The sequence below is a fragment of the Lepisma saccharinum genome, chromosome 9 (genome assembly GCF_977018435.1).
Source record: "Lepisma saccharinum chromosome 9, izLepSacc3.1, whole genome shotgun sequence".
In the NCBI taxonomy this organism is placed as follows: domain Eukaryota; kingdom Metazoa; phylum Arthropoda; class Insecta; order Zygentoma; family Lepismatidae; genus Lepisma; species Lepisma saccharinum.
The window spans coordinates 34616479-34637315 of NC_139237.1; the positions used below are offsets into that span (position 1 = coordinate 34616479).

Consider the following 20837-nt stretch of genomic DNA (forward strand, 5'->3'; position numbering starts at 1 on the left):
TAAAACCTCGTTAATCCGGACCCCGATAAGCTGGACTTCGCTTAATCCAAACAGGCAAAAGGAGAAGAAGAAAAAAAGCAGAATACAAGGTTTTAAATGTGGCTAGAAGTCAATAAGAGAACTTCCCAAAGAAAAGGCAGTCAACCACTGATGAAATTCTGTTTCCTGCAGACTTTGTACTGCACTGTATAGTGTATTTAAGCCTATGCCCTTTAAATACACCATAATAAACGTGTTTTGTTGCTATAAACGGAGTTTTAATGTACTTTCTACTGTTTTTTTAAGTTATTTCAGTTAATCTGGACTTTCGTTAAACCGATCAACTTATCCCCCCCCCCATTAGTCTGGATTAACGAGATTTTACTGTAGTTGCAAAATTACGAAAATATATATTTTTATTAAATGAAAAGCCCCTACCATAAGGGAAAACTGAAGCTGTACTTTAACAAGAGATTTAGACTTACTTTAATTATTATAATGCATTAAAAATTAATGCTTCAGACTTCATCCTGGATGGGGAAATGCCACATTACTTTATTTCATATTTTTACAAAACTTCACGCTTTCAAGAATGCAATTCTTAAGAAACAAAGTGAACAAATCTTAAACTACAACTCAATTCAATTTTAGATTTCAAAATATTCAATTTTAACAAATCCTAGTACAGGTATATAACAATGTAAAAAAAAATAGCAAAAGTTCTTGAGCACTAGAATAATTTCTTGACTTTCTTGACATTCTTGACTGCCAGACACCCTATAAACCAATATTTTTTTCTACAACCATGGTTTGAAACAATCCACAAAAATAAAAAAGTGTCAAAATAAAGCTGTGACAGTGCAGTAAGTAATGTGCAAATTTTCAACCATATAGTGGTGCAACACCAAGGCAGGGAAATGGGGATATGGAATAAGCACCAGCAATACCAGAGACAACAGGGATTCTTTTCAAAATATGCAATAAAATGTTGTAGGAGGGATTGGTCAAGGCAAAACACACCCTTCATTTCATGGTTTTAGTGTTAAACATTATTGAACATACATGCCAGAATGAATTGAGACCCTGAAAAACCGAATTTTAAGCCACTCCCACCAACTGTTCATAAAAGCTTGCTAGCCAGACATTATTAATCTTCTTACAGTACAATTGCTATACTTAATGCAATTCTTGTACAAAACAATAATTCATAACTTGCAATCGGCCTCCCCGGTAGTGTAGTGGTAACATCGTTGCCTTGTAATCAAGGGTTCCTGGGTTTGATACCCAGTGGATGCACATAGTGGTTCGGATCCAACTTACATAACAATTTCATTGAAACAAAACATTCTTGAAGATAATTATACACTCACCGACCTCCCTCTAGCAAAAGAAGCACAACACCAAGATCTAGGTGTCCTCATAGATTCAAAACTAAATTTCGATAATCACATCTCAACCATTACAAAAAAGGCAATGCATATGCTAGGCCTACTTTACAGATTCACCGAAATCAATAACCCAAAAGCACTTTCCATTTACTTGCAAACATTTGCCCCCCCCCCCCCCATTCTAGAATACTGTTCACCCATCTGGAACATAGCTGCCCATTCTCATACCTCCAAGATCAACAGTGTTCTCAGCTTTCTCCTCTCCATCGTTCCATATACAGGAAAACCTCGTTAATACGATATTGGTTAATACGAAGTACCCTTTAATCCGAAGTTCTTCCCATTCCCCAGCCGATAAGATAGGATTTATAATGTATTTCAGTACGGATAAATCGAAATACGGATAATTTTTAATACGAAGTTCTTTACAAGACTCTTCGGCAAATATGGTTTAGCTTAATTCGAAGTAGACACCTGCGTAAGTCTACAAGAGAAAATCGAATGTGGAAAGAGCTTGGACATTATTTTAACTTGACCTTGACATGTTTCCTTATCCTAAGAGCTGCTGACAACTCGAGGGAAGCAGCCCGAAGCTAGATGAGAAATGCGAGATAAGATCGCAGAAATGTTCCAAAATACAAGACGCGTGGCACCTGGAAGTCTCACCTATCTGTCTAGCTCTGAGCTCGAGATTCAGCAATTGCCCGTGAGCAAGCAACTTTCGGCCTGGTAGCCGACAACTTCCCGTAACCACTTTCATTAAAAGCGTGATCTTTGTGCCGTGTAGAACTTCATATAGAAATCCATAAATACACCAGGGAAGAACCAACAAGAAGGGAAAAATCTATAATTGACTATTTCATAGTAGAGAGAAATACAATGAGAAAGATAAGAGATGCCAGAGTCAAAAGAGGGGCGGAAATTGGGAGCGACCATAAACTATTAATAATGGAAAGAGTAGTACAAAGAAGTAGAGTGCTAAAAACTAATGGAAAAAGAAGACAGGAAAAGCAAAATAAAATAAGAATAAAGGCATACAAATTAAAAGATACAAAAGTTAAAGAAAAATATCAGCAACTAATAGAAGCAAAGATACAAGAGAAACATGAAAAAGGAAGAAAGAGACGTAGATAAATTGTGGGATGAATTTAAGAAGATTTTGCTACAGTCTGCAGAGGAAAGCTGCGGGACAACATACATTGGAAACAAAATGAAAGGAACGGCATGGTGGACAGATGAGCTGAAAGAAGAAGTCACGCATAAGAAAATACTGTGGAAAAAGTACCTATCAATTAATGATTTAGAAAGCTTCGAAGAGTATAGGAGGCAAAGGGATATAGTTAAAAAGAAAGTGTTAGAGGCTAAAAAGAACTCGTGGAGAAAATTTGGGGAAAGTATGGAAGAGAACAGCCGAGAAAATCAAAAACTATTCTACAAAGTTTTAAAGACCTTGAGAAAAGATAAAGAAAGCCCATTAAAATACATAAAAGGAAAAGATGGTAAACTAAGAACAAAACCAGAAGAAATCATGCAAAGATGGAAGGAATACTTCGAAGAATTGCTGAAGGATGAAACACAAACTAACAGGACGGAGGTTCAAGCAGGAAACGAAAGAACAGAAGATATAGAAATGGAGGATGAAGAAGAGGAAATAAATGATATCAAAGTAGAAGAATTAAAAGCAGCATTAAAGAAAATGAAGTTAGGTAAGGCTAGTGGACATGATGGTTTAACACCAGAAATGCTTAAATACATGGGAAATGCTGGAGAGCAACTGTTTTTGAACTTACTGAATGTTATATGGGAAAAGAAAACTGTACCGAAGGAATGGGAGATATCAGTAATAATCCCAATCTTCAAGAAAGGGGATAATAGAGAATGTAGAAACCATCGGGGAATCTCATTGCTCAGTGTGCCAGGGAAGATATATTCAAGAATCCTGGAGAATAGACTCAGAAAATATGTCGAAGAGCAATTGGAAGAAAGTCAAGCAGGCTTTAGACCAGCAAGAAGTGTACAAGACCATATTTTCACCCTCAAACAAATAACAGATAAGACAATAGAATACAATAAAAAGGCACATGTATGTTTTGTAGATCTACAAAAGGCTTTTGATAGAGTTCCTTGGAATGAGATATGGAAATCCTTAGAGAAGAAAGGAGTGGATAAAAACCTAATAAAAGCAATCCAAAGTTGGTACAAAGGATGCAGATGTTACGTGAGGACGAGAAACCACCAGTCAGAGGAATTTGAAATAACAACAGGAGTTAAACAGGGAGATATACTATCACCATATCTATTTATAATACTATTAGATGAAGTAATAAAGGAATGCCATATGAAAATGAAACAATTTCAGGTAGGATACTGGAATATGAAATCAATTAAACTAACAGAGCTCATATACGCTGATGATATTATACTAATAGCTAATACACAGGCTAGTTTACAATATAATCTAAATATTCTTAATGAAGAATTAAAGAAGAAGAATATGGAAATAAATACGGAGAAAACTAAAACAATGATAATCAGCAGAGAAAAGACAAACCATAAGATAAAACTGAATAACGAACCTTTAGAACAAGTGACAAATTTCAAGTATCTTGGAGTAATTATAAACAGTCAAGGAAAAGAAGAGGAAGAAATAAGAGATAGAATCATGAAGACAGGAAAGCTATATCAAATGATAAACCGAGGATTTATAGGCAAAAAAGAAATATCTACCCAAACAAAATTCACTGTATACAAAACAATTTATATACCAACACTTACATATAGCAGTGAAAATTGGACATTGACTGGAAAACACATGCAAAGTGTACAAACAATGGAAATGAGGTACCTTCGAAGAATAAGTGGGAAAACCAGGAAAGATCGGATAAGGAATCAAACCATTCGGCAATCTTTAAATGCTCAGCCACTACAAGAAACAGTTGAACGTAATCAACTTAGATGGTTCGGCCATTTGAGCAGAATGAGTGAGACGAGACTGCCAAAGCAGATATGGGAAGCACGTCCACAAGGAACAAGACCAAAAGGAAGACCAAGAAAGACATGGAATATGAGTGTCAAAGAGATTTTGGAGAAACGAAGCATAAGATGGAAAGAGGCACAGGAAAAGGCGATGGACAGAAACGTCTGGAGAACTCTCTGTAACCCCTCGACACCGGCAGGTAGAAGAGGACGCGACTAAGTAAGTAAGTAAGAACTTCATATAAAAAGGGAAACTGTTACAGATAATCAAAGCCACATAGGCCAATTAAATATTGTCAACCTGCTTAATGCGTTGTCATCTAGGTTTCCTGCAAAAGTTGACGTCGATCTTACGTATGTTGGAACTCCCGTTTCCCACTTCATACGTTTCCCAACTGTGCCAGTCATAAAATTTGCCTTTTTCTAGGGGGGGGGGGGGGGTTGCTAATTGTTTCGGCCACAATTTTCTTGCTCGTGTGCGCACACGGTCTCCTTTCCATTGGCGTCTAAAAAAAAGCAACCAGTTTTGAATACCTTCTTCAAAACGAACAAAAACTGCAGGATAAGTAAAAGAAAAGTGACACCCTTCCTTCTCCTACAACAGCTCATTATTCGCCACTGGTGTGCATGGTAATGTGATAATTGCAGAATTCAGGTTCCTCTTTCTTGTTTGAATGCAACTGTCTGGATAGGAAATATTGCCCGTATTATTGTCTGTTGCATGGTAAAACATAATGCAAGGATCATTTTTCTTTTTCACACTGCTGATAAAAGTTTAGTCTTCGGCAACTGCGTTATCTTTAAAATGCGGATGATTTCTCTTCTGCCCCCTGCTGCTCTTAACTTCCAGCCAGTCGCATTGTGTTTACACTGCAGCTGGCACCAGTGTTTAGTCTAGCATCTGGAAAGCTGTGGCTCGCCGATAACGGCAATGCCGCATCCAGAGGGAAGGAATAAGCATCATTGTTTTGAATCTCGTAGAGCTGTTTTGATTTGAGGATAACGAAATTCGATCTCCAGAAAGATAAACAAGAGTTAAAACAACTTCATGATGCAAGTAAAGTTCGTATATATTGTCACTTTTCTTTAAAACCATTAGCGTGCTGCTGTTAAAAAAAATGCTCAATGTAGGAATTCGAGAGGAAAAGTTTTGGCGGAGCGAGTGTTTGACCCCCAAAATACTCTTGAATCCTACAATAAATTGTCGATTAATCTGAAATACGCAAGTTTCGTAAAGCTTGTTTTGAGTTCATTTTATGCTGATGAGCTAAGCGGGACTAAATATACAGATTAAAGTGGGATGCAAACCAGAGTGATTATCGAGTGTGGCACTGTTTAATGTGCAGATCGCAAGTTGTGTGTTTACTTTTTCAGAGTGGATTACAATGCAAGTTGAGGAAGAGTTCCCTGTAAAGGGGGAGGGCGGCAAATATGAAGTTAACTGAAGTAAAGAAAACATGACTTTTTTACGATGTGTTTTAAACAGCCGAAGGAGAACAAAATTTACTGCCCAGATTTTTTTTCTTTTTTTTTTGTGCCAGGGAAACGCTGTGTTCTCTCCAATCTTCTCTTACCAGTTAATCCTGTAACGCACAAAGTTCTAGTGAATGCACATAAAATCCGATATTCATTCTGTCCGATTATCTCCCGTCTCTTGCTCGCGCCAATGTGACTACTGTCAAGATTCTTCCGAGTTTCACTTCTTGCAATAAACGAGATTGTTTTCCTTTTCGTAGGTCTCCGTGCAAACAGGTTTCTTATGAACTAAAATTGTAAGAATTTCGTGGAAGAGCAACGACTTTGCACAATTAAAAGAAAATGCAGTTTTTTAAAAGACTTTTGCCACAACATGCTTCCCGTGCATAACCGGTTGTATAACTTGGCAGGATAAATGGTGTTAACCGTCTCCTTGGAATCTTCGTGTCCGCGTAAGCTCTGTGTTCTCATTTTGTGTAACATTTTTTACACTTTCCTTAAAACTTACAATATTATTATATAGTACATATAAAGCTTATTTTCTGAGCTACCACCAAGTATACAACATCCGTTGTGGGGGTAATTTATATTCTACTTTATTTACACCTGAAAACAGCACCATCTTGAAAAGTTTGGATAACTCGAAGTCATTTAATTCTAAGTTGACATTTTTTGGTCCCTTGAACATCGTATTAACGAGGTTTTCCTGTAGAGTGCCTGCCCTGAGACACCTGCCTAAAAGAGATCTGCTTGTAAATCTGCACATTAATACTCCAGAAATTCATAGATACATTGCAGATATGAAATTGCTATAAAAGATCATAAATGGAAACTTAAGGTGCAGCATCCCACTCCACGAATTCTCACTCAGAGTGCCTAGACATAAAACACGGAGCATAGAAACTTTCCACACTACAACTCACTCATACAACGATCACTATTCCATAGGCTACCGAATCAGTTCAATATCATCTCAAACTAAATAAATATATTCAGTTCATATTCATCTTTTATCACCAACATAGAAAAAATTGTAAATAAGTAATGCTTTTGTGAAACTGATCTGTTTACCTTGGTACTGTTTTGGCTTGTTTATTTTATGTTATCCTTCTTCGTGTGTTTTTAATCTAAGTCTATTGTTTTACTGTTGTTTCTTTCCGGTTTAAAATGGCTTCTGATGTACTGGAAATTACAATAAATAAATACACCCAGCCGCGATTAGCATTTCTGTGTAAAAATTGGACTTAAAAGTTAACTTAAACAAACAAATTCATTACCTTCAAGGATTCACTAACACTATGCAATTAATTTACACAAGCAGCGAGTTCCCAGTGTGTGTACCATTAATATTGAAATGACTTACTCAGGATGTAGTTGAAGAGCTCACAGTAGTTGAAGTAGGAGCTAAATCTCTGTTCCAGAGTTGGTCCACCAGTAACATTTGCATAAATGTGACGATAATACAGCTCTTTATACAGAATAAGAAACACCTGCAAGAAAAACGAACAATAATTACATGTGTGCATTCATATGTCCTTCTTGTAAAATAGCAAATAAATACAGAGTAACCCCAATTTACACTTCCCACATTATCTTGATGGTCCCGACATAGCAAAATGTTATAAATTTTTCCTCGATTTTACATATTCCTGCATTTAAAGTTTTTTCAGCTTGGTCCCCTGAAAAATGTAAAATTGAGGTTCCACTGTATAATACTATACTACAAGCATTACTTACGATTTGGTACACACAGATGTTCTATGTAGAATTTTTAGCAAAAAGTGCAGGCTTGACAAGGACTCGAACCTGGGTCTGTGGTATACCATGCCAGTGTTCTACCAACAGCTACCGAGCCAGCCCTGGTTTTGTGTGTTTTTTCGCTGTCCACTGATGGCACTGTCAATGTCATCAGTGTTACAAAGATTCCATTACGTTAGCAATGACTAGAGGCATGCATATTTCATTTTTGACGAAAAAACGGAATTTGAAAAAACACATTGTAGTGTTAATTTGTCATGTTTTTGAAAGGTGTGAGATGCATTTTGTGACCATGTTTTGTCACGAAATAATGCGAAATGAACTGCAAAGAGCAAAATTAACTCTTAAACATGAAATTCAGGGTTTATTCACCGACGCGACACCTTCCAAGGTCTAAAATATCCTGAGAGTTATGCAATTCCCAGAAAATTGATTAATTCTGCTATTAATATTGGAGAAGCAAAAATGGACTCCTTCACACTTAATACTCTTATAACTACATAAATGTGCTATTAGAAGTGAAATGTTAATTCTGTGGAATAAGTGATGTTTTTAAATCAAATTTAGGATTATATTCACAATTTTAAAACCAAAATGTCTTTTTATATACCACTTTTCATCCAATTTCTCACTGCTATAACACCGATATTTCATTTTATTTACCGCTTTTGAACCCGAAATTGACTCCGTTCTTGTATCAAAATTTTGCTTTTTTTAAAGCCAGGGCTGATTCAGAAGCTGTTGGTTGAGCAATGGCATGTTATGAAATATCAGTCTATTTTTATAACCAGGATTCCCACTTATTTTGTGAAGACAATGACTCCAGTTACATACGAGGTGTGACACAAAAAAAAAATTGATTGCATAAGTGAAAAACAAAAAGGAGTTGGCAAAAACAATTTTGGTGACGTCATGTGACACCCCTAGTCTATCTGTGCTGCAAGTTTGGACTCACCCGGTCTCGCCAGTTGGGAGTATTACGTCGTTGAGTGAACACTTGCAACCGTGTTCTGCCGAAAAAATGTTGTGTGAAAAGTGAACAAAGAATCAACATCAAATTCCTTGTGAAACTTAAGAAATCGGCAACAGAAACATTCCAAATGTTAAGTGAGGCTTATGGGGATGATACTTTGTCTAGGACACGCGTGTTTGAATGGTATGAATGGTTTTCAGAGGGAACAGACAGTGTTGATGACAATGAATGTACAGGGTGCCCACAAACTGTGTTAACGGAACAAAACATTGCAAGAGTTCTTGAAGTGATACAAGGTGACCAAAGACTGAGTGTTCGTGCAGTGGCTGAGATGGTTAACTTGGATATGGAAGCTGTTCGATGCATTTTAACAGAGGAATTGAACATGCGAAAGATTTGTGCGAAGGTTGTACCAAAAGTTCTGTCAGATGACCAAAAACTGTCGTAAAGACTTGAGTGAGGACATGTTACAACGCCTTAGAAATGAGCCAAGTTTGTAGGAATCTGTTGTTACTTGCAATGAGACATGGATTTTTACCTATGACCCTGAAAGTAAGTTTCACAGGGAATTTGATGTTGATTCTTTGTTCACTTTTCACACTAGACATTTTTTCGGCAGAACATGGTTGCAGGTGTTCACTCAATGATGTAATACTCTCAACTGGCGAGACCGGGTGAGTCCAAACTTGCAGCACAGATAGACTAGGGGTGTCGCATGACGTCACCAAAACTGTTGTTGCCAACTCCTTTTTGTTTTTCACTTATGCAATCAATCCAGTTTTTTTTGTGTCACACCTCGTAGACACATATTATAGCAAATTAGTTGTTACATGTAAAAGGGGAAGGGGTTCACAGTTACAGAAATACAGGATGTCTGGGAAAGGACTTGTTTAAAAGAAAACATCAAATCTCTGAAACTGCTGCAATTAATGCCACAAAGTTTACAATATCAGAAAAAGAAACTCTAAAAGTGTAATGCATGCACTGGAAGAAAGGGTGACTGCATGGTGTGTGTCTATTTTCACTGGGTAAGGTTGAGTGAGTCACTGAGAGAGTGTCAGTGCGTGGGGAAGATGAAGGTGGATTATGTTTCATGATTGGCTGAATTGTAGTTGATCACTTTGGTGGTATGTCATTTTCATATGTACCGAGGTACAACTCATATATTGCGACCAGTGATTTCAAGATCTAATCAGTATTGAGAGAAAATAAATCCCCCAGTTGATAGTGACTGGAAACAGGGATCATGCACAAAATAAGGTAGCATAAACTTTCTTTCCATTTATGTAAATTTTGAGCTCATAAATGTAGTATTCAGAACTGTGATGTTTTCATTTTTATTAGTTCCTTTCCAAACACCCTATATTTCTTTCCTTGTCCATGGCACTTTCAGACATGCTAGATTTTCCAGACTCTTGCAGAATTTCCTGAACAGTGGTAAACCTGATGTAACTCCAACTTACTTTTCTTCATAGATTTTTCTATTAATACTTTCCGCTGATTCACCTCAAACACTGACAAGTGCATAAATGATTTAACCTTCTATGTGTCTTATCCAGGGTGTCTTACCAAAATAAAAAATCCAACATTCTTTCCTTTCTCTTAACATTGATACCTACTTGCATATAGTTGCAAAATTAAGAAAATATATATTTTCATTCAATAAAAAACCCTACCATATGTCCAGTTAAGATGAAAACTGAAGCTGTACTTTAACAAGAGATTTAGACTTACTTTAATTATTATAATGCATGTAAAAATTAATGCTTCAGACTTCATCCTGGATGGGGAATGGCCAAGTAACTTTTTTTAATATTTTTACAAAGCTTCACGCATACAAGAACGTATCTCTTAAGAAACAAAGTGAACAAATTGTAACCACAATTCAAAACAATTTTAGATTTCCAAATATTCAATTTTATCAAATTCAAATCACAGTACAGGCATGTAACAATATACACTCACTATACTGTAAAAAAAATATATGACCACAAGCATAATTTCTTGACTTTTGCTAGACATGCCTGTTGATTTCTTGACATTCTTGACTGGTAGACACCAAGTTAACATTATCAACTTCAATACTTACCGAATCATTATCCACTACATAGGCAATTTCTGCTTCATCTGGCCATGGCCTCTTCTCATAGTACTGCTCGGTCAGTTTTGGCCACCTACAAAGGTAAACAATTTTGAATAACATGGTTTTCGAACATGGAATCAAAATAAATAAGGTTCCTTGTAATTGTCCATGTTACCATATTAATAACTAATTTTTAAAATTGATAATTAATAGAGGCATGCATACTTCGTTTTTGACAAAAACATGAAATGTGAAATAACATGCTGTAATGTTCCATTTCTCATGTTTCTGAAAGGTGTGAAGTGCATTTTCTTGCAGTTTTGTCACAAAATGATGCGAAATAAGACTCTAATACACAAAATTTAGAGTTTACTAGCTGATTGCACAGGTATTTATTTATCCCAATCTTCTATTAGACAGGAAAATAATGAATTCTAACTATTTTATTTCATCATGAATGTCACCAATTAGCTTAGCCACTCCGAAAACTATGGATTCGACACTAATGTAGATCATTTTTCACCCCCTGTCAGCCCCCCATGCCGATAGGTGATGAATTTTGGAGTTTAACAGCATTTACATAGCAATTTCGCACCTTCTGTGTAGGCAATGTAATTCACCATGCTGTGTAGCAGGAAGAATAACTTGCAGGATCTGACATGAAAAATGCAAAGCAACAGAATACTATTTTATGTCCCCTTCCCAGCCCCAGGGGTGTCTTACCCCCACAGTATTTCTCTCCAGATTGCAAGTGATATGTGTACCAAGTTTGGTTGAAATCGCTCCAGGCGTTCGAGGGTTATGCCGGAACAAACTCACATATACACACACATCCATTTTTATATAAAAATAGATACATACATTTACTAATACAACACTTTCTGAGCTTTGAATTATCCAGTGAGTTATGCAATTCACAGAAAAATTATCTGCTGTAAATATCTGAGAAGCCAAAGTGGATTCCTATACACAGGGATAAACTTAATACTCTGGTAACTACATAAATGTGCTATTAGAAGGGATATGTTTATTTGTGTAATAAGTGCAGTTTTTAAATCAAATTTAGGATTATAGTCACAATTTTAAAACAAAAATGTATTTTTATATACAACTTTTGATCCATTTTTCACCGCCATAACACTGAAATTTTACTTTATTTACAGCTTTTGAACCTGAAATTGACTTGTTTTTGTAACAAAATTTTGCTCTTATATTTACCAAAAATATGTGCCTCTAATAATTAAATACCATGCTTTATAGTACCTTTAACCAGGTGGACAGAAATCATGTTTTTTATTTCAAAAATCAATTTTGATGATTTCCTTTATTTACCGTAAATCAATTTTCAAAAATAAAAACATGCTTAAAATTGCTTGCATGGTTTTGGCCTCATAGCAGTTTAATACACTTGTTTATAAATTGTTGGAGCACTGAATACAACATAAAATTTGTCTTACGTGAAGGTTTCAAAATGGAATATTGACATAATGTTAATCTTACGCCATGGTTAAAAACTTCACTGATCTGACAACACTAGAAGGGAGGCAGTATGACCACCTATAGCTTGACCACAAGGAAAAAGCGTTCGCGGAACTTCCCCGCCGTTCGGTGTTCGGGGCAGTGTTGCCAGGTCAGATTTGAAAAATTTGGGAGATTGTTCCTTGGGAAACCAGAAGATCTGCTACAAAATCCAATGATCATATAGTAGCGGATGAACGACGTTCTTGGGGGCGGAGGGGCAGCATAGTCGTGCTCACTGGGAGGGGGGGGGGGTGCTCATTGTTTATGGTGTAAATGTCTCAGATACTTTTGTAACAATGGTGCTAAACCCAGCACCTTGTGTTTGGCGAAAATATACCGAAGATCTCCATTTCAGGAGTGGACATGTTTCAAACAAAAAAAGTAAACCGCCCGAGGGAACCGACCAACATCTTTCATCTCTTCTGCATTTTCTGGTTAGAGGGTGCGTGGAAAACACCCTCAAATTTACCCTTTCTCAGCAACGACACAAGGGGTTTGCGATGCCTCTATTATCGTTTTTCTTGTATGTACGCATTGCTTGCATGATAGAATTATTTTCCTGTAGTTTACGGTTATTACAAGCATAAGAAAACAGTTTTTTCTTTGTGACGTTTCAGGAGAACACACGCTCCTTTCATCAGACATTTATTTTCATTTTGACTAAAGATACAGTTATAACAATGGTTAGTAATTTTTAAACAAAAAGAATCTGTTATATAATGGATGTTGTCAATGTTACATTGTTGTAATATAGCAACTTAACTGTGAAAAAAGCAGTCTATTTTATTTTTATTTTAGATTTTTTTTTTTTTTTTTTAATTATGAATCCCAAATATCATCAGGTAATTCAAATTCATCATTGTTTTCACAAAGTCTCTTGATGTTTTCTGTTACATTAAATTTTAAAGATGGTGGCTTACTCCATTTGTGAAAAAGAAAACTCCACACTGGATCTATGTTACCATTTTCATTATTTAATTTATTCCAGTGTTCTTCTGCAATGAACGAGGCTTCCCAGACATTCAACTCTGTGTTTCCCGTTAATCTTTTTAAAACCCTTCTCTTTTTAATCAAATGCTTCTCTTCGATGATATGAGTTGACAAACCTGTTCTTGGGTTTAGATTTATAATGTCCAAATCATGTTCGTGCCATCTTATTGCCATTTTCCTTGCTGTTTGTCCCACATAATCTTTTGAACATGAACAACTTATATTATACATTCCTGTGGTTTCCACATCTGGTAGCGAGTTTCTCATTTTGAATTCATTAAATGTACATTCCAAACTTCTTGGTGATTTAAAAACTATTTTGAAATTAAAACTTCTAAAAATTTTTGCAATTTTATGTGAGAATCCCTTGTGGAATGGAATGCACACAAATTTCTTTTCAACAGATTTTTCATCTTTGTCTGTATTTCTCTTTTCCTTTAGTTTTCTTGCAACTTGTTTTTTGATTTGGTTTATTCTGTTAGTGTGAAAGCCATTTTCTTTTGCTATATTAAAGAGCCTTTCTTCTTGATTATGTGGGACAAACAGCAAGGAAAATGGCAATAAGATGGCACGAACATGATTTGGACATTATAAATCTAAACCCAAGAACAGGTTTGTCAACTCATATCATCGAAGAGAAGCATTTGATTAAAAAGAGAAGGGTTTTAAAAAGATTAACGGGAAACACAGAGTTGAATGTCTGGGAAGCCTCGTTCATTGCAGAAGAACACTGGAATAAATTAAATAATGAAAATGGTAACATAGATCCAGTGTGGAGTTTTCTTTTTCACAAATGGAGTAAGCCACCATCTTTAAAATTTAATGTAACAGAAAACATCAAGAGACTTTGTGAAAACAATGATGAATTTGAATTACCTGATGATATTTGGGATTCATAATTAAAAAAAAAAAAAAAAAAAATCTAAAATAAAAATAAAATAGACTGCTTTTTTCACAGTTAAGTTGCTATATTACAACAATGTAACATTGACAACATCCATTATATAACAGATTCTTTTTGTTTAAAAATTACTAACCATTGTTATAACTGTATCTTTAGTCAAAATGAAAATAAATGTCTGATGAAAGGAGCGAGTGTTCTCCTGAAACGTCACAAAGAAAAAACTGTTTTCTTATGCTTGTAATAACCGTAAACTACAGGAAAATAATTGCCTCTATTATCGCGAGGAATTTTTAAGACAGGAAATAGTAGAAAGTTGTGTTCACAGATTTCGTTGTCAGCGATTTTCCACAATCTTTCAAGTCGAATGCTAACAATAACAAATCAATTTGCCTTCTGCTGGTGTTCGGTGTACAGTTATCGATAGGGGGTGGGCACGCGTCCTGCACCATAATGAGAAAATGCATTACGTATGTGAAATATATTTGGTGAATTAGACAGCATGTCTTCCTCAATAATTCAAGATAGCAACGCTTATGCTAGGGTGCCAGCCATCCTCCCCATCTGCTAAAAATACACACACACACAAACACATACATGTATAACATAATTTGCCCACGCTACGAAGTCAGTGTTTCTACCTCGTAAGGCAAGGATGTTTCACTGTGTTTGTGTCACATCATCCATTTCATCAGTTTTTCATTCATTAATATTGTCGTACTTACCCATAGAGGCACAAAAGCGACGTAAAATAAGTAAAATAGAAATAGAGTTTAGGGTGGGATAAAATACAGCCATCTAAAAATAGTAATGTAGTAAAAGTAATAAAATAATGTCCTAGCACAATTGAGTAGCGTTTGACATAATTTCACAGTTCAAACAGCACTTTTCACGGCTGAGTGGAGTTCCACTCCACATCTCCCCTCCATATTCAAGTAAGATGACCAGGAAACGTGTTTTTAAGCTGGCCGTTGGAGGTTCCATAGCAATAGCTTATTAAGGAATTCTCCCGAGAAATCAATAGGCCTAGCAATGCTGACGTGAGCCAGCGCGAATGTTGCTTTCCCCTGCCCTTTCCCGCACCCGCCGGCACGATGTGCTTCTGCGCAGGTTTTTTTTTTGCTTGTGGTTCCACTATACACCTCCCCAGGCCAGCGGATAGCTATTCCCTGACAAGAAAATGGTAATTCAACGATTTTTTGTCCTGAATATGGAATTCACATTCTGTCAAGTAAATACCAGGAATTGTTCATTTATGAAGCCCATGTAACAGGTATGAAAAAAATTATTTTGCTGTAAGTTGGTAGCAATGTACCTAATTGCCACGTAGAGTTTTGGCAAATCTGTTGACCAGCTTGTTTACAGCTGTTGGTTAAGTTAGTCGACCCCAAGTGTGCTCTGAGATTTTTAATATGGTTATAATTTTCGAACAAAGAGTTAGACTCAAATTTTGTGTTGCCAACGAAATTTCTTGTGCTGAATCATTGAAAATGTTGGAGGTCTACAGTGAGTCAGCTTTATCGAAAACACAAGCATACGAGTGGTACAAAGCATTCAAAGAAGGACAAGAAATTATTGAGGACTTGCCTTGTTCTGGTCGACCTTCAACGTCTTCGACTGACGAAAACATTGACAAAGTGAAGGAAATAGTGATGGAAAATCAGCATCCAATCTTAATGGAGATGGCTCAGGATCTGGACATGTCTCACGAATCTGTTCGCATGTTTGTTCATGTTTTGGGCATGAGATGCTTTGCAGCACAGCTTGATCCGAAGGAGCTCAATTTTCCTTAAAAAGAACACTGCAAACAGGTTGCTGAAAACATGCTTGAATGAGCAAATTCGAACCCTACATCATGACGGGTGACGAGACATGGGTTTACGAGATTGACATGCAAACAGCCAACAAGCTTCGGAATAGCACTTCGATAACGAGCAGAAACCGAATAAATCACGTCAAAGTCACTCGAAAATCAAAGTCTTGTTGACTGCTTTCTTTGTATATCATGGTGTTATCCACTCGGAATTCCTTCCGGACGGGCAAACAGTCAACAAAGAATATCATCTAGGCATTATGAGGTGTTTGAGAGAGAATGTTCGCCGGAAAAGGCCAGATTTGTGGAAGAACAATTCTTGGATTTTGCACTATGAGAATGTACACATGAATATATATAATATATATATAAATAAAATGATTCTGCCTTTCCCTGGAAATCTCTCACTCCCTCCTCCTCCCCAGTCCTTCCTGCTATACTGCATCATTCAAATGCTTTGTTCCTCTTGGGTTCAAAACTTTTTAGTAAAATGTATAATAACTTGTAAAAATTAGGGAAATACTTATAATCACACGAAATAATACAATTTAAGGAAATTAAAACACTTCTGTCTGCAGTTCCTCTTCCCAAGAACATTCACATGAGCATCAACAGACAAAGTGATGGCACTATATTCAGTCAAATTTCGGTCAGAAAAGAAGTCGTAGCTTGAACTTGAAAAAGGTTAGACTTGGCTACAAAAGTTAGGTAGGTTAGTCTTTGTGTACGATAAATTTCAACTCTTTCCATCATCTGGGCATTAATTGAATAACATCGCCAGATGTTGAGCACACCTGGTACTGCCCTCTGACACAAGCAATGTACACCTCGTAATTTCGAAAAGCACAGATTTTTATAAATGTGTTATAATTAACTTCATACACCGCCTGTAAAGCGTAAAATGCAAAAAAAAAAACACTGCTTTATTTTCAATTTGATAAATACACACAAAATTATTGCAAGCAATTACATAGCTGTTTTTATCCATGTTTCTATTTAATTCGTACGAAAACTTTTTTACACACTAGTAACTTCTTATACTGAACGATCATATGTAGAGAATCATTTCCTTGTTTAATCTTTAAAATATATCCACATAGACTAAGTTAATACTGAGTACAAGGTTCATGTCTCCCTTGCTTATTGTACGTAGGTACAAAAGTTGCATTTGTTCAAAGTCTCGGATGCGTACTTTTCGGATACACTGCATTTTGTGTTTCACATAAACATTCTCACAGCTACAACAAGGAAATACTCACATGTTTTCATACAAATTTTGGATTTCATAGATCATGCCCTCGTTGACTACATTTTTAAAATATGAAAGGAACTTCTTCACTTCTTCAGGTGTGTTGTAATACTGCCTTTCATACTCCAAGTCCAAGTGGGGATCCCCAGTGTGTGGTTCGTACTCAGCGTTGGTCGCATAGGCATAATCATATGATGCCTAGAAAGATACATAAAAAAATATAAGAATAAAAAATAGTAGAGTACCTTACTAATATCTTAAAAATGGTTCACAAAGTCAAGTCAACTTCTGTACTTAGTCTATTGCAGTCCTGTAAAAAATGGTTCACTTACAGTCATGGAAGGTATCATTGCTAAGTTATTGTTGAAAAACAAGCTGAAATGCCTATAACTTACACTCTATCCTGGAGAAAAATAAATAAAATCTACATATACTTTCTTCACTTCTCACTTGTTGGCAATTCCATGTCAAATCAACCAAGAAATTATTATTTTTTTGGGGGGGAGGGGGGGGATTTGATGTCATGGATTTGACTAATTTTTGGTATACACGTTTCTTATCTGAAATATAGAAAATATATATTTCTTTATCTTTCACGTTGCCGGTTCTTGACTGATTAAATTTTGAAAATTGACAAAATTGCCCAAAAACCGCTCACTGCTGAAACTTTAAATACAATTTGCAAGAGACCTGTTTCAACTACATGGCTGGGCATGGTCTCATTTTAAAGCTTATGAAGAGGGCTTTCATTTGATATACAACATGCTTTGTTCTTTGCGAAAAACAATTTTTTAAAGTTTTTCCAAATTTTATTTTACAATTTCCAAAAAAAAAAAATTTACACATACTGGTACACAAAATTCAGTCAAAATTTCAAGGTGGTATCTCTTTGGTATCATATGAAAAGTGAATTCCTTTTTCAAGACCATGCAATGATTTCATTTAACATATTTTACATACACAACCATATTATAAATACAGAAGCATACATACCAAGAAACTGCTTAGTGATACAGAAAGTCTTTCTTTGATAAAATGTATGATGCTTGTGCATTCCCCCAAAAAGGTAGAACATCCCCCCCCCTCCGTTTATGCTGAATTAATTACTCAAATTATTTTTGTCAGACAAAATTTGGGGAAAAATATAATACCAGAGGTGCAACCACAAATTTTTGTCTGGGCAGGGAGGGGGGGAAGTACCAGGATAAATGTACCAATAATAATAATGGCTTTATTATTATTATTATTATTATAGTAGTAGACATTATTATCCTCATAAATTACATAAAAAGAGGGGTAGAAGTCTGTGCTAAAGCATTTCTTTGGAACAAATGATTTGAAATATTTTTTCAACAGTCAATTTCACATTAGCTAATTGTATTTTTGAATGGCAGAAAATGAATGATTTGAGTTGGTGTTTAAAGTCCACTTTATGCACAGTAATGCTAATCGGGACTGGACCTACAGTTTAAAGTGGGATCTGAACCACTTGTGCCTCCACTGGGTATCGAACCCGGGACCCCTTGATTACAAGGCAATGACGCTACCACTGCGCCATAGGGGAGGCCCAGAAAATGAATGATAAATGCATTCTGAAGATACATGTGTAACTTTCATGTACAACATATGTTTTACAGATATGCATCATGGAGCGAAATAAAATAGAAAATACATTTGCAACAAGCTAACACTAAGTTCTGTACGTATTCAAAGCTTATTCAATACAAATATACAACACATATTCTTTAAATACATTATATTACAGAAAACGAGCAGAATGCGATCGAAGCGAGAAAGAAAATTTTTAGATCCAATTTTTGCAATTGAAAACAATATTGATTTAATAGGGTGCAAATAATTTCACTGGATACCATGGCATTCTCTCTTTTACAACTTTTTTTTATAGATCATTTGGCACCCATGGCTGACTCCCGCCGCCCCTAGCTACAGCTCTGAACTTGACGAAAACAAGAAAAGCAGATAATGCAAGCGAAGCAAGCAAGAAAATTTTACAAAATGTATTTTTATTTTTTTTAATTGAAGGGGGTAATTGCTCCTCTGTGTCCCCCTGCAGGTGCCCTTCGTCATCAATGTTTGTCCCCCCTTGCTACCCTAGAATTGACTTCCGTGGAAGGTTGGAGGGGAGCAATGACCCCCTGCCCCCCCCCCCCCCCCCGTGGTTGCGTCACTGTATAATACAGACATAGCTATTTAAGCAATATATGTTTACTTTAGATACTTTACGCCCACCCTCCATCCAAACAGATAATAAAGGCATAAGGGGTGGTGTTTCATTTCAACCCTATCGCGCGATCACCCACAGATAGGTAGAAAAACTATACATAATAACCAAAACTAAAAAGCAATAACAAGTCAATCAAACGATACGATCCCCCATTTTTGTGTGAAAATATATAGAATTGGTATAACATGTTGTCCCCCTCCCCCAAAAAAATCACATGATGCAGGCACGTCATGAAACCCCCCCCCCCCCCGTGGGCACCCCTGATCTCCTCTTGCTTCAGCTGGTAAGTTCTACCACTGGCTGTTACAGAGTCCACTTTGCAAAGGACTGCGTGTCTTGGGATTTTAAGAACATCTGGTCACCTTGGATAACTAAATGACTCTGCTGGACCACAAGGATGCAAGAAAGACACCTGCACTTCATGTTCTACATCAGATTTAGAAAGTACACACCCCACCCACCAATTGGCATCATACGCACACACTACAAAACCTGTGATGTGTTCAAAGGGTACATTTTCAACATATGCATTAACTTTAACTCAATGTACCAAAGATGCAGAAAACACTTTAGTCTCCACTTTTTCTATGCTTACTGGTATGAATGCATGAAACCTCCGAGTCCAAATATTCGTCATTTGTCACATGAAAGTAAGTTATTGATGGAATGCTCTCCTTTCCCCACTCAAATAGCTGGAGTGGTGTCATGATTTGGTTTGAAAGAGGTTTCTGAAGACTAGCTTTGGTTGTCAGCCTCTATACTGTACCTCCAACACCATCACACACTCCCTTACCATGTGCTGTTGCATAAAAATGTCACAATGCCATCAAAATCTCTATGATGGTTGCACAAATTTGCAAAGTTTTTGTGGTTCTTATATAGTGCTGCTGATATATTATATTCTACTGAGAACTACTTGACGTATTACAATGTAACGAACGCCATTCTTAATGATTTTTTCCGTACTTTCAAATGAGCTGAAAATAAAATGGGGTTTACATTAAAAGAAAACTAACTTTGTGTTGAAAATCGTACTTCCTTACGTAGTTGAACGTATTGTGTCCACTAATTTCATGAGCCCCTCTCATACCTATACATCTGCAAAAGCAGTTTTTCAATATTTGTTGTTGTTCACAAAATATTTCAGGTAGCAATGTTAGATGTGACACCCTGTATATATACGTATATAATAAACAATAAAAATGTACATAGCAAATTTATTTTCATGCTGAAAATAACGTTCCATTTCTGTTGAATAATCTTATGTATTGGAATCAGTTCAACACCGGGATCAGTTCCAAAAATTATCGGTCAGTGTATCGGCATCGGTAAATTTTCAGCTTCATCACATCACTACTAACAATAGTGTCAAGTGCCCCCACTTCGGATACTTAATTTCAAATTAGATTTTCAGTACCTAAATGTAAACAAAATGAGCCATAAATGTGTTGATAAACATTGAACATATATTTATTAATGTTTCTG

At 36.2% G+C, this 20837-nt stretch overlaps 1 protein-coding gene across 2 annotated transcripts in view; it reads right to left on the reverse strand.

The window, feature by feature from the left end:
* Positions 1-20837, reverse strand: part of eIF3l (eukaryotic translation initiation factor 3 subunit l) — a 59194-nt gene that overhangs the window by 33400 nt on the left and 4957 nt on the right. For both annotated transcript variants that reach the window (XM_083127988.1, XM_083127987.1), the window contains exons 2-4: positions 17118-17305; positions 10640-10724; positions 7183-7309 (exon numbers count right to left, since the gene is read on the reverse strand). In XM_083127988.1, the coding sequence (XP_082984114.1) occupies positions 7183-7309; positions 10640-10724; positions 17118-17305 (400 nt within the window). The remainder of the gene's footprint in view (positions 1-7182; positions 7310-10639; positions 10725-17117; positions 17306-20837) is intronic.